The following is a 14,487-nucleotide window of genomic DNA, read 5'->3' as shown; positions in this document are numbered from 1 at the left end:
CATTCCTCATTTTGTCCAAAATAGTCTCATTACTGGTGACGTGACATAAAAGGAGAGAAGTAAAGTTAACCACGGTTCAAATATTTGACTGATTGATTAATTGAGATCTTGGGGACTTATAAGAAGACATGGAGAAACGTGAACAGTTTGGGGCTATTGCAATCAGGCTCATGCTTGGTTTAAGGGTTTAAGTATAGATTTCAAGATGTTTGTTAATAATGCTTCGAGTGGACCTTGTTGAGCTCTTCTGTTATTACCATCACGGCCTAACCCAACTTAAACCCTTTAGGTGTTGCACCCTGAGGGAGAAATGCCACCGTAATTACTACATCGTGTCTTAGTCCCGCAATCAAGCCAATAGTGAAAACTAGCTTCGTGCCTCTTATGATTTTGTATGTGCTTTGGCAGCGGAAGCACATTTAAAAAATCCAAATCCTTAACAATAAATCCTCAGTTTTGAGTCTTGACTCATCTTTGGTCTACTCTCAGGGAATGCAATATTGTGACAATCTGCAGTAGAGAAACATCAATAATCGCCCTACTGGATACTGCTTTTGTCCATGTGCAGTATTTCAATAAATAACTCTCATTTCCTAGTCACATACAACCATGTGCTCCATAGGTCTTTGTGGAGATTTAAAAAGTAAAACTCAATCATCTGTGTGTAGGGAAGCTTTTCAAAGCATCACGTTTCTCTGGCTTCTCTCTGCCGGCCGGTGGGATTACAGCTTCATGCCGGTGTCATGTTACACACTTCTCGTGTTCCTCGAAAGCGACGCTCATTCCAAATCGAATCATCAGCTGCAGCAGTCTTTGTTTTCGAAGATTCCTTGTTCTTGTAATGAATTACATATGTTCATTTAGTGACAGGAGAGGGCCGGCCCCACGTGGTTTCGGTGCACGTCTTTTACACATAAAAGATGTCAATGTCAGGCCTTGCTCTCCATTGTGTCTGTTCAAATGGAAGATCTAGCCAAGAGGGCAATCGATCTGCGTAATTCGGTATGTTCAACAAAAAGCTTGAGAAATGACTTCCTACGTGATCAATGACATGAATAGGTTTTGAACTCAATAAATGGGCCAACTGCCAATCAATCGTGAGTAACCCAGTCAGCAATAATGATTCCGCAAACACTTGGCTTGTTTCCCGCATTGTCTTGACCCTGATCAATGTATTGCCAACACCTGTCCATTTCATGGTGAATGTACAATTTTAAGAGATCAATTCAATTTCAACAAAGCAACCAGCCCAAATTAAGGAAATGCTCAGCCGGATTGCAGCCTTGTATGGAAAACCGTTTATTCCATATCTTGAGATAAAGCTGTAGGTCCATGTACCAGTATGCTCTTTGTCTTCACTGTTAGGACAACTGAGGTATTCTAGTAGGACATGTTACTAGTGAGGCAAAACTAGTGGGAAAATTCTACTGGTTAACAGCTAACGCCTCCTAGTTGAGCCTAGTATTGTAAGCAAACGTTGGTCAACGGATTTTAGAGAGAGCATGAATAATATATATATATATATATAATGATTTAAAGTCTGATAGCCCATCGTGGAGCTCCAATGGCCATTGAAAGTAGTAAATCGCATGTGAAGAAAGCACATCCTGGCGGGGACTGCTGAGTGGTTGTGAGGTAGAAGCCAGGAGGTCCCACGGGTGTGGAGAGGGAGGGACTGAGGAATGTGGACAAGTTCTTCTCCTCCATCATCCACAGCGTAAGCAAGGAATGCAGATCCCAGTCAAGAGCTGAGCTCGCCAGCAGTCCTGTCCGGTAGGACTGTTTGGCAGTGAAGTGACACTCCTGGGTGGATTGCGGGATTTGTAACTATTTGGCAAGAACAAAAGGAAACACTGAAGCTTATTGAACAAGCTCATTGGTGGTGCGGTTTGGTTTGGGGTTTACGACTCCTCGGGGGATAGTGTAATGCTTGCATGTCGAAATATGAGACCGTGCAAACATTGTGACATTTTTACTCTTTTAACTTAGAAAAAAAAAACTCACAGAATTTAAAGACATAGATCGTAAAGCCCCGTTTATTACGGGGGATACGTTCCAGACCAGAGAGGATGCGGAGAAAACCCACACAAGTACATGTTGAACCCAAAATCCAAAGTGGACAGAGAAAGGCCAAAGCTGAGATTCAAACCCAGAAACTTCCTGCGGCAAAGCTATGCTTCTTGCCCTTTACAATTCCTCTCAACCAATTCAAAACCGTGCAAACTCAAAGTCTCAAATTCGGGACATGGGCTGTCACTATTGAATATTTTTAAAATCGATTATTCCATTGGTTAATTGAGTAATCGGATAAAAATGTACTTGGCACTGAAGTCTATTGCAAAATCGTTTTCCCCGTTACTCTTTATTAACCGATTATTGTTGATTGTTGGGAATTGTTGAATGATTGAACAAAAACAAACACACAATCAAAAAAAAAAAGAATGAAGCAATATCCCATGAGAGGGAGTGATGTACTCACCAACCGTTTTGAAACTGCAAGAGCCACTTCTTGGCTACTGATTAATCCGAAGGGCAGATTGATGCACACTTCCGCCGCTGTTTCAGCTTCAGTTACATGTTATTCATACTGCAGCTGCAAATAATGCTTTTTTTATTTTATATATTTTTTAATTAGCATAATCTGACTATTATTTTTTCCCCCTATACATTGATTATGTTACTGTTTTGGTGCGTAATGTCAGAAAAGAGGTTTATTTTCCAAAGTAAAAGCACATGTTTGCAAATTTCTTATTTTGATTAAACCCGAATATTGAAATATTTGTTGATGAATTTGATGAGTTTGTGTGACAAGCCTACTTTCCACATTCCAAAAAATGGCAACTTTTCTAAGAATTCCACATTTCCACAAAAGAAAAGTCCATTCAAGTGAAGGGGAGGCTCAACAAGATTGTTCCGCATCGTTCCCATTCCAAATTCAACACTGTTCAACTCATTCAGGGCACGTTGGGAACTATTTTCCACATTCCAGGAATTCCCACCTTCCCCAAATTCCTCACTCTCCACACTGAATTTGCCAAATTAAGATATATTTGACACATTTAAATTATCCTTCCACAGTTCAACACGGATTCAAACCATTCCAACTGCAAGTCTCACATTTTACCTTTTAGAATGTCAACAATTCAATGAATTCCAAAGCATTTCTACTCAGCTTCAGCTCTTCAGCATTCACACACAATTAGATTTTTTTTGTGATTACTTTTACTTTTGTTTTATTATCTTTTGTTGAAAATAGATTTGATATATTTCACTTATTTTATTTGTTTTGTTACAAGTTTGCACCGCATATGTTGCTTTCAATTTCATTTTACATGTGTGTAGTGACAATAAAGGTAATTCTGTTGTATTCTTTTCTATTCCTGGCACGTTTTTGTCACACTTTTCTTTCCATTGTTCTCAACTGATTCAGACTTTCAAACATTCATAAAATTCAGGACATGTGAGCAATTAGGTTCCACGTCCTAAAAAATTCCCATTTCCCCCAGATTTTACATTTTAGCATTGGAATTCAGTTCCAGAATTGCAGGACAATTTAGGTAACACTTCACTTATTCAATGTCATTTTTGATGTGTTTTAAAGAAAAAATATGTTAATAAACTATCATCAAATTTGATTTGTCCAGCTCAGCTAACAACAAGACACATTTTTAAATAAATTTTTATTCAGCATTTCAGATATTTTGCTGTGTTTGGCACAACCGATACAAAAAAACATTGCTGAAAAGAAGTACAGTTCTGAATATAAAATGGATGAACACAAGATTTGCGCAAGAAGCTACTCACTAAATGTGAATGTAGCGTCCTCTTGCGTCTCAATTTCGTAATTGGAAAAAGAGAGGGTGGGGCTGACGTCAATTATGCGACGGAAGTTGTTCGACAACATGATTCTGGCTGATTCATTGTAGCCACTCGTGCCGATTTATTTTCGTGTATTAAAACAGCCTCTGAAAGCTACAACATAAATTCGTAAGTACATCTGGGCCAAATATGAAGTTATTTATATGATTATATAAGCGATTCGGTGACGTGGACTCAGTGTAAATAATTTGTTGCTGCCTTCCTTTTGAAGGCTGACACTAGGCTAGCGTGAGTATGCTAACAGGACGCAAACGTCAATTGTAATTTACGATGATATTTGTTTTCTTTTTTTTAATGGAACTGCGATCTAATGGGATAGAGTGTAATGTCTAGCAAAGCTCTAATACACTGCGACTTCAACAAGGTTCCAAGTACAACGCATAGTTATTTAGATAAAGGTGCGGGTAGATTAGCCGAGTAATGCAAGTGGTCAACGAATCTCAGATTGAAAGTTTTCTTCTAGGGTTAGAGGGAGCTTGATAAATACTATAATAATCGGAAATAAAATTGTCACATCACTAATACTCACGCACATACACCTATTATACACGTATACATGTTATTAATGTAGAAACCACGACGAAATAAAAACGAATACAGAGAGCAGCACTGACGAGGAATTTAATCTGAGAAAGTGAGAAATATAGTCCAGTTATCCTACAGTAATATATGTACAAGTAGTGCAAATTGGGAAGTACGGTTTATGACACGGTTATGAATTGTAATACACCCAATATGTACACTTGTATGAAACAGTTCATATGCATAAAATGTATGCATAATATTGCGCATTGAAAGTCATGTGCATGTCCCCCTTAAAACAGTGGTTCTCAAACTTTTTACACCAAGTACCACCTGAAATATTGCTCTCTAAGTACCACCATCATAACCAACATTAACATTAATACAGTAAACATTAAAAACATTAGAGCTGCGCTTAAATAAATTTAGTAAAATAAAAAAATATACAGGCGGCACGGTGGCCGACTGGTTAGAGCGTCAGCCTCACAGTTCTGAGGACCTGGGTTCAATCCCCGGCCCCGCCTGTGTGGAGTTTGCATGTTCTCCCCGTGCCTGTGTGGGTTTTCTCCGGGCACTCCGGTTTCCTCCCACATCCCAAAAACATGCATTAATTGGAGACTCTAAATTGCCCGTAGGCATGACTGTGAGTGCGAATGGTTGTTTGTTTCTATGTGCCCTGCGATTGGCTGGCAACCAGTTCAGGGTGTACCCCGCCTCCTGCCCAATGACAGCTGGGATAGGCTCCAGCACGCCCGCGACCCTAGTGAGGAGAAGCGGCTCAGAAAATGGATGGATGGATGGAAAAAAATATACATAAATAATTTCAATTAGAATATATCACACAGAAAGGTTAAATAAAATTATACATTAATGTATGAAAATAAATAGTTGTTAAAAGCTTGTATGCAAATGTTTTTAACTTAAAAGTTAATGCAAAGTTAAATACAAATGAACTGTACTTAGGTAGTCATTCTTTCACAGACCACTAGAGGGAGGTCACGTACTACTAGTGGTACTCCTACCACACTGAGAATCACAAATCGGACAAAGCTGAATGTACTAGACAACCCATACTCCTAATGCTTGCCAGCTTTACTGTCTTTCTATTTTACTATTTCTTCAGAACAATTATTATTTCAAGTTTATCATACTTACTTTGTTTGCACTTGATCTAATATAGTCACTGTTTTTTAGTATTATTATTCAATATCCATATGTCATAGTCAAAAATCCATTTCCTATTACCAGATGTGAAATTTCCTTTCAATTCAAGTGAAATTATTGCATAATAATAATCATTTGTGTCAATCGTCAAGTCAACAGACCCTGACATGGACCGTCTCTTGAGGCTTGGTGGGGGAATGCCAGGGCTTGGCCAGGTAGCAAAGCCTAAATTGTCATAAAGCCATAATTGTACACACCTCAAAACTGTGGAAAAAAAACATTGATTGGTATTTAGTTGATGTTTACGTTAAATCACCTGATTGATTCGCTGTGCCGGATCAGGGCCCCCCGACAGATGCACCAGCTGTGGACACAGCAGAGCAAGTCTATATCTCATCATTGGCACTGCTCAAGGTACACACCAACAATAACTAAATGTATGTTAAAGTTGCTTTGTACTTTTGTGTGACCTCTGTTGTTTTTCTATCTATCCTTGTTAGATGTTAAAGCACGGGCGTGCGGGTGTTCCAATGGAAGTCATGGGATTGATGCTGGGAGAGTTTGTTGACGACTACACAGTGCGAGTTATTGATGTGTTTGCCATGCCCCAGTCTGGAACGGTATGCTTCCCCCCCCCCCCCCCCCCTTTTATATTGAGATTCCGCACCCCAATTTTTTATTCTAGAGAAAAAAAAAAAAACGTTCTAATGCCAATTTTCAAACATTTTTTCCCCAAAGAAATCAGGAAAATAGAATAATTAACATTATACCAAGAATTTTAATGTGTTGAACTATTTGTTTTCTCACAGGGTGTGAGTGTTGAGGCAGTGGACCCTGTGTTCCAAGCCAAGATGTTGGACATGTTGAAGCAGACGGGCAGGTAAGCCGTTCGACACCGACAGTGCTCAAGAATGGTCCCTGTTCATGTGTACATGTACCAATAAAGAATTACCGAGTTGACGAGTCAAACTTACATTTGGCTTATACAGTGAACCCCCACTATAATGCGGTTCATCGCTCTATCCCAGATTTTTAAGTACCGCATTTTCACGACCATAGGGCGCACCGTATTACAAGGTGCAGTCTCAGTTACGGGGTCTATTTCTGGATTTAACACATACATAAGGCGCACCGTATTATTGGGCGCAGGCATGGTAAAACATACGCTAGCTTAAAACATACGGTAGCGTGCATGCACGCTAAAACTTTTTAAAAAGGCAGCGGGAGCAAAACTGAGTCTGGTTGTACTTTATTGAAGTATTTCACAATGTACTCACGTTATTTTTTTGATCAATCCTCATCCACAAATCCATCAAAGTCCTCATCTTCTGTATCCGAAATGAACAGCTGGGCAAGTTCTCAATCCAACACGCCAGGTTCGAGTAAGTCTCGTTGCCGTGCGAAAGCTCGAACAACAGTGCAAGCAGACACGCTCGCCCCAACATCCACAATCCGTTCACAAATTGTGGCGTAACTCGCCCGGCGCTGCCACCTCGTCTTAGTAAAGCTGTGTTCGCCATCTGTCATCCATGGCGAGCCCGTCGCTCACTTCACTTTGAACGCCCTTGTTTACACGGATGTCCAGCGCTTCGTCAAGCCTCCCGGAATGATGGCAAGCCCCGACTTATTGCACTCAGTCGAATGGTGACTGTAGAGACGCTTCTCCCGGCTGTTCTTTGCTCATTAATCCATTGCTCGAGTTGCATCTCGCCTTGTTTCCGCGTTTTGTTTTTCATTTTTTTCCTCGGAAACTCAGCTTCTTCGTCTTGACTTGGCGAAGCTCGTTTTCCTGCTTCCTCCACTTGCGAACCATGGATTTGTTGATCTTGAATTCTCTCGCGGCTGCTCGATTCCCATGTTCCTCCGCGTAACTGATAGCTTGGAGTTTAAACTGTGCTTCTTAAGCGTATCTCTTCGTAAGTGACATTTTCGGGGGTCCTTAGCCAAACCGATGTTGTTTTGCGCAATGCACACCCCGGAAATGCGGGTGTCCATGTAGAATAGCGTCCTACTTCATGCACCCTTCCTCTGTCCTCAGCAGCGTGTCGGCAGGAAATGCTAAAAAAAACAAACAAAAAAAACCTAGTCAACCGGAGCGCTCATCGCACAACAACATTGATAGATGTTGGAACTCGGTGCACACATAAGGCGCCCCGTCCATTTTGGAGAAAATGTAAGACTTTTTAGTGCGCCTTATGGCCGTGAAAATACAGTAATCACTTTTTTTGTGGGTTTTTACATATACAGGTAAGTCTGAGTTTTGATTTTGAGTTTTCCAGTGAATAATAGGATAGGTTTCGAAAATATCCACAAAAGTGTATTTGCAAATGCCAAACCGCAAATATGTAGGGGTTCACATTACTTTGTATATGCTGCTGCTCCATGTGGGTTAAAGTAGCAGTCGTTTTAAGGTTTATAATTACTGTACCATCTTTGTTCATTTTCGTTATGCTATGTTGTTTGGCATGATATGTTAGCATTAAGCTAGTAGACTTTCATTAGGCGACTTGTTTGTTTTTAAATACATACAAGGTTCAATTTTTTTTTTTTTTTATGTGTCCGTTTTACATTAAACATCTGCAAGTGGCGAAATGCTTGAAGGAAGCAAACTTTGCCGCTTATTTAAAAAAAAAAAAAAAAAAGACTAGCACAGGCAAGGGAGTCTTTCTGTTTCCTCAAAGTGATGGTATAAGATAGTCTCCCATTTCTTGACAGCAAGAGTGAGAACAGGCACTAAGAAATACTTTAGAGTGTGTGTTTTACTAAGTTTATATGAGAGGGATCAACTATTTCAAACATTTTTTTTAATGATCTCTACATCGCAGCTTCATCCGTCATGGGTCGGTCTGGTTTATATCCCTCAAGATAAACGGGGGTTCACTGTGTTTATTTAACTACTGTCCACTGCTCATCAGGCCCGAGATGGTGGTGGGCTGGTATCACAGCCACCCTGGTTTTGGCTGCTGGTTGTCCGGGGTGGACATCAACACGCAGCAGAGCTTTGAGGCTCTGTCGGAGAGAGCGGTCGCTGTGGTGGTGGATCCCATTCAGAGTGTCAAAGGAAAGGTGGGTGAGCGTTATAAAACATGAGGGAATTATTTAGAAATTCCTTTGGATTTGATTTCCTTCACAACGTGTCTTCCAGGTTGTCATTGATGCCTTCAGACTGATCAATGCAAATATGATGGTGTTGGGTCATGAACCAAGACAAACCACATCAAATCTGGGTCATCTGAACAAACCCTCGATCCAGGTAACGTGACGCATTGAATCACGTTAGCTTGCTACGGTATTTGTTCCTATAAAACCAAGCCGAATGTGTACTAGGAGAAATAGAGTAGTTGAATTAGTAGAATGTTGAGATTTGCTATTACTACATGTATAAGTATTTACCTCTTTTTCTCTAATTTTAGGCTTTGATTCATGGACTGAACAGACACTACTATTCAATCACCATTAATTACAGGAAAAATGAGTTGGAGCAGAAGGTATAAATCACCATTGTTTATGAATTTCCTATTACAGTGAGCCCGTTTATCATGTAGGATGGGTTCACTGTATTAGTGTTCTTGTAGGAACATGAGAAACATGACTGACTCTCCTGTAGATGTTGCTCAACTTGCATAAGAAGAGTTGGATGGAAGGTCTCACACTGCAGGATTACAGCGAGCACTGCAAACTCAACGAGACCATCGTCAAGGAAATGCTGGAGCTCGCCAAGAACTACAACAAAGTAACGATCTTTTTGTTCTGTTTGGGGCAGGACACTGGCTCAATCTTTAGTATCATACATTGTGATTCTATGTTAGCAATTAAATACTAACATTGACGTAATACCCCTCATTTTTAAACATGTATCTTAAAATGAACTTGAAAACGAATTATCACACAGAGTCAGGATGCATTGCTAAACAAATTGTTCGTGTTGCTGTTGCGTTTCCGTCTCAGGCTGTTGAAGAAGAGGACAAAATGACACCAGAACAGCTGGCCATCAAGAATGTTGGAAAACAGGTAACATTACGTTTCGCTATCAACTCTGTGCATGCCATTTGAGAAAATCTTACGGTGTCAGTGCAATACCAATTAGACTAAGATGTGTCATTAATATGGATGGGAAAGGTCCCTACGTTTCTCAAGCTAACACAGGTAAATCAAGTTTTTTGTCTTCCTTGTCTTCCTCTCCTGCAGGATCCCAAGAGGCACTTGGAGGAGCACGTAGATGTGTTGATGACATCTAACATTGTTCAGTGCCTTGCTGCCATGTTGGATACTGTCGTTTTCCAGTAATGACTCTTGTTTATAACTGTTAATATTACAACCATTTTTCTTTTATATAAAATAAATGTATGTATGGAATGATGTCTTGCTTTTATTTATCCGTGTTTGAAGGTCCTTTAATCCGCAAGGTTTTTTTTTTTCATCTGTGCAGAAAGTTTTATTTGAAACCCATTTCAAATAGCTTGGTCGTGAATAAAAACTAGATAGATACTTTATTCATCCTACTACTAACATACAGTGCTGTAAAGAACATTTACTTAACTATGGTCGATTAATTAATTGTACTAGACATTGAGACTGATCTGGTTACCTTAGAAGGCGTTTCGCCAAAACGAGCACAACATCATGCTACTAGTAGTACAAGTGATATAACATTCTACTAGTTAACATTTAGTTTCACGAGTAGTTTTAGTGTAGCATGTGCACAGTTTTGGCTCACTAGTAATGTAGTTTTGCTACTAGTGTGCCCAAAATTGTCCTACTCGTCACAAATGTCTTACAGTAGCGGAAAAATAAAAGATTCGTTATCATCTAGCGCAAAAAGTCTGCTGATACTGTATATAACACAACTCCGGTTTAAATTGCGGCGACCATTTGTCATAACCATGCCCCTGTAGGTTTCGCGGTTATGTTCCTTTTATTGAAGTCCCCTGGTAGAATGATGGAGAATTCCCAAGAAGACTGGGTAAGCTGATCTGCCGTTTGCACATTAGAGAGAAAAAAAAACAACGCGGTCGGAGCCTGTTTCCAAGCTAGAGGCACAGAGCTCCCATGATCAATCAAGCACTCAAACCCCTCCACTATGTTAAGATGGTGATTCCGGCAAGGAGTAGCGAACACCATAAATTCCCAACAGGTGATCACAGTTTCCCGATAAAATCCTTGAGAGTTTACTAGATGTCCGGCTGAAACAAGAACATGCTGCATATGGTTTTTTTTTCTCCTCCCTTTCCAGCATGTCCTCACAAATGCGGTCCCATGTCATTCATTAAAAGCTTTTACGGTTACTTTGTTTTTGTTCCAGAACAAACTCTTCTCCTAATGAACCTTTTAAAACTCGGTGCCTAGCTAATTTTATCTTGATAATAAAGAAAAGAGCCTCATAACCAATTATGCAGCGTAGCAAAGTCTCCTCTGCTGGCCTAAATGCTATCAAAAACACTAACCTAAATACAATCTAAATTCTAATATTTGTACAATAATAGTAATTAGTAATTTATTCCCAACTGTCTAGTCTCTTCATTTCGTAGCATTTCACTTGGCTCTACATGTACAGTATGTGGCTGTTTAGATATTTTGTCCAAAGTCCATAATATTTTGTCCGTTTCTTTAACCAATTAGATTGCAAATTCATCCTGACAGGGCCAGGGCGCTGGCCCCTTGCTGATGTCATCGTGTTTCCATCTTCTGATTGGTTGGTTAGAGCAAAATTTGTTCCAGCCAACTTCGACTAGCCAAAATCTGTTGCGATCTGCACAAATTAATACAGTGAATAATTGATGATCTCTGGTGAGTATGATGGATTTAAAAATAATAATAATAAAATTTTGTCATGTTATTAGATAAGTGTTGATTCCAGATGATGTATGTGGCACAGCTATGTGCTCTTATAATGCATTTTTGTATAGTATTGATGCTTTCTGTAATTGCAATATGATAGAGTAGGTATTAAGAGGTGGATTAACTTGTGCAAGCTGCCAACAAATGAAACTTTATTTTTAACATCTGTTATTATTAAATATGCCTCAATCAGTATTTGGTCATGTTTGTGTTGCAATGAAAAGAGAATAATATTTCATGTGTTCAAAGAAATCCATCTTCATGAGGTGGTTTGCCCATCTTTTAATCTCCATTATGTGCTCAAAAAAGCGCTAAATCATCATGCGATATTTTCGTTCTAAGCTGCTGAACTCATCGGTATGTCCCGATTCCCGCAGATGTCTCCCAGAGATTAGAGCCAGAAGTGAACGCTGAAGTCAATGCCTTCTTGTAATGCAGTGGAAATTCAATGGTATCTCTTTGGGATCAAGATAAGAGCTCTGTACCGGAGAATACAAGTCTGAACAAACTTCCTTCTCTTCTATTTCCTCGTCAAGGCAGTGTAAGTAGAAGACACAAAATACGGTTCACAATTTTTGGGGTGTTGTGATGGTTCATACGTGAGCAAACTTGCACGGGCAGTGATGCTCCTGTTGCTTGGAAGAAAAAAAAAATTGAAATTAGTAAAACTGTAATGCCCTCACATGTGGCTACGGAGAGCTATACATCTACAAAAGGTTTATTTTGATGCTCAAATGTGAAAGTGCATTAACCCCAAAGCTCCAGTTAAATTCCCATCAATTCCCATGGAAAGATTCAAATTTGTCATATTTCTAAACTTCCCCAGCTAAACCGCCGTTGGAAATTTACTGGAAACATTCTGGAAATTTCCCGCGCCTTTGCAACCCTACTTTAAATATAGAATGGAATATGAATTAAAGATTACCTTTCCAATTATCCCAAGAGCACATTGATGTAACATTAGCGCTCTACGAAACTGTGAACAAACAGCGCTTTGCTTCTTTTTACACCAACATTTCTGTCACGCTGGTAGACAGGAGCCAGAAATGGACTTTGTAGGGAACGCAGTGTGATCTCAAAAACGATAAAGAGCGCTATCAATCATAACCTATCACTATAGAGACAGTTGGCGAGTCGAACAATGGGTTATTTCCAAGCTGAATATGAGGTAATGCGACAGAATACCTTGAACTACGCAAATCGAATGATGATATATTACCTCATGAACAACTGTTAAATAAACACAGATGTTGATTTCAGCCTGAAGTCTGCTAAACGGTTCGGAATTACCTGTTGGTTTGAATCCATGGTGTGATATCACATATTGTAGCTTTAGGGATCATTTTGGAACATCTGTTTTTTTTGTTTTTTTTTATTGTGATGGGTATGTGCTAAAGCAGGAAACGTCACAGATTCACGGTACGGTACTGACGGCGTACTGGTTCGCTCGCCTGACTTCCAAGCAGGCAGTGTGGCTTCACTTGCCGCTCGGTGACGGTGTGAATGTGAACGGTGGTCTGTCTTTATGCGGCCTGTGACTGACCAGGAACCAGTCCAGGGTTTGCTGACACAGAGTCTACGTCGAGGTTGGCTGTAACACGTTTTGCTCTGACTAACCAATTAGAAGATGGAAAATTGCCGATGTCATTGAAGGTCAGCGCTCTGACCCTCTAATCATTCATCTGATTGGTTAAAGAAACAGTCCCGTTGCTAATACGGTGTTGCCTTGAAATACAAGTTTGTTCGGTGACCACGCTTGTATCTCAAAACATCCGTATCTCGAATCATCTTTCCCCAGTGAAATGAATGGAAATGCCTTCAAGCTGTTCCAGCCACCCCGCCCCCCCAAAAAAACAACAAAACATTTTGTACTGTGTATTTTAATGAGGAAAATAGCACTCAGTAATATTGTGCTTTACAAAACCTACATTTAATATGGACATACGAATATGCAGACAAATGGAATGTCACAACTCCTCCGCAGTAATATTGGTGGTTCCTCACAGAAGATAAAGAATACATGGCAGTGAGTATTGTTATGTCCATTATCTCCGCTGTTTATGTTCAAATATCGATTGTGATTAGCCCGTCCATCTATGGCATTTCCTATGAGATGTTAGCATTAACATTAAGGTAGCAGATTTAAAGGCGAATCTGTTGTTTTAAATACATGTGTAATTCTCTTTGTTTTATGTTTAATTTGACAGTAAACGTCAACTGGGTGTGGCTATAAACACTTTTTTTTTTTTTTTTTTTTTCTCAATATATATATAAAGTATTGCTCACTTATTGTATCTGCAAAACTGTTGCTTGTTGTGAAGCGAGTTGCGTTCACCGCCACCTTAGTGGCACTTGTTATCTCACGTTTGCGCTCGAAAGACTCCAAAAACTCGTAAATTGAGTCACTCGTATCTCGAGGCCCCGCTGTATAGCACTGCTGACTCTGAAGGACCTGGGCAGAGTAAATTGGCATGGTCACATACAGTGGCTGAAATCTGATTAGACAGAGAAAAAAGAGAAAAAAAAATGACAGCCACAGTGCAAAGCAGTGCAACCAAGACATATGTGACCAAATGAAGAAAATGTACAAATGAATCTAGGTTGTAAACATGGTTCAGTGCTTCTGATATTGTTTAGGCCCGTAGTGCCCACCACTGTGCTAAAGTGGCTTCCACGTCACTTAACAGTGCAATTATGTGTGTGCAGCGTGAGCGTCAGTGTTTAGAAAGTGCAAATGCTTAAACATGCGCTGCTAGAGCGTCCCTACGGAGCAGTGAGCCACTCGCAGAACGTTCCACATTTGCTCTAATGCAATCTCCGCAGGCCGCTCGCTGTCTTTGCTTCAACTGCTGACCTTTCTTTGGAGCCAATTTAATGTGGTGAGGCGGAGATAACGTGGATCGTTTGGACATTGTTCGTGAAAGGCAATTTTGCTGGGCAGCTGTGTTGTATCAGACTCCCTCCTTGCACCCGAAAACTTTCCCTTTATCTGCTTCTCGGCCTGAGCTGCGGAATAAACACTACAACGCTACACACTGCATAACTGAAAAGCAGTTGGTACCTGCAGCATTGTCTGGCAAGTAC

General features: G+C 40.1%; 1 protein-coding gene across 2 annotated transcripts; it reads left to right on the top strand.

Moving 5' to 3' along the window:
• The first annotated feature begins 3,840 nt into the window (after positions 1 to 3,840).
• psmd14 (proteasome 26S subunit, non-ATPase 14) lies at positions 3,841 to 9,921 on the top strand. 2 transcript variants are annotated; one of them, XM_061753036.1, is made up of 11 exons: positions 3,841 to 3,987; positions 5,718 to 5,780; positions 5,908 to 5,979; positions 6,066 to 6,185; positions 6,375 to 6,445; positions 8,481 to 8,631; positions 8,711 to 8,818; positions 8,979 to 9,053; positions 9,173 to 9,298; positions 9,514 to 9,576; positions 9,754 to 9,921. In XM_061753036.1, the coding sequence occupies exons 2-11, from the start codon at positions 5,733 to 5,735 to the stop codon at positions 9,850 to 9,852; spliced, it is 933 nt and encodes a 310-aa protein (XP_061609020.1). In that variant the 5' UTR covers positions 3,841 to 3,987; positions 5,718 to 5,732; the 3' UTR covers positions 9,853 to 9,921. The 2 variants fall into 2 exon arrangements, with proteins under 2 accessions (XP_061609020.1, XP_061609029.1); XM_061753045.1 differs by having other exon boundaries at positions 3,885 to 3,987; positions 5,725 to 5,780.
• The last annotated feature ends 4,566 nt before the right edge of the window (positions 9,922 to 14,487 follow it).

The sequence above is a fragment of the Phyllopteryx taeniolatus genome, chromosome 2 (genome assembly GCF_024500385.1).
Source record: "Phyllopteryx taeniolatus isolate TA_2022b chromosome 2, UOR_Ptae_1.2, whole genome shotgun sequence".
Taxonomy (NCBI): Eukaryota; Metazoa; Chordata; class Actinopteri; order Syngnathiformes; family Syngnathidae; genus Phyllopteryx; species Phyllopteryx taeniolatus.
This window is presented reverse-complemented; position numbering and strand designations above follow the sequence as displayed.

Coding starts and splice junctions, on each gene's coding strand:
- psmd14 (XM_061753036.1), top strand. CDS start 5,733: ATGGACCGTCTCTTGAGGCTTGGTGGGGGAATGCCAGGGCTTGGCCAG. Junction 5,980..6,065: donor CATCATTGGCACTGCTCAAG/GTACACACCAAC, acceptor TATCCTTGTTAG/ATGTTAAAGCACGGGCGTGC. Junction 6,186..6,374: donor CCATGCCCCAGTCTGGAACG/GTATGCTTCCCC, acceptor GTTTTCTCACAG/GGTGTGAGTGTTGAGGCAGT.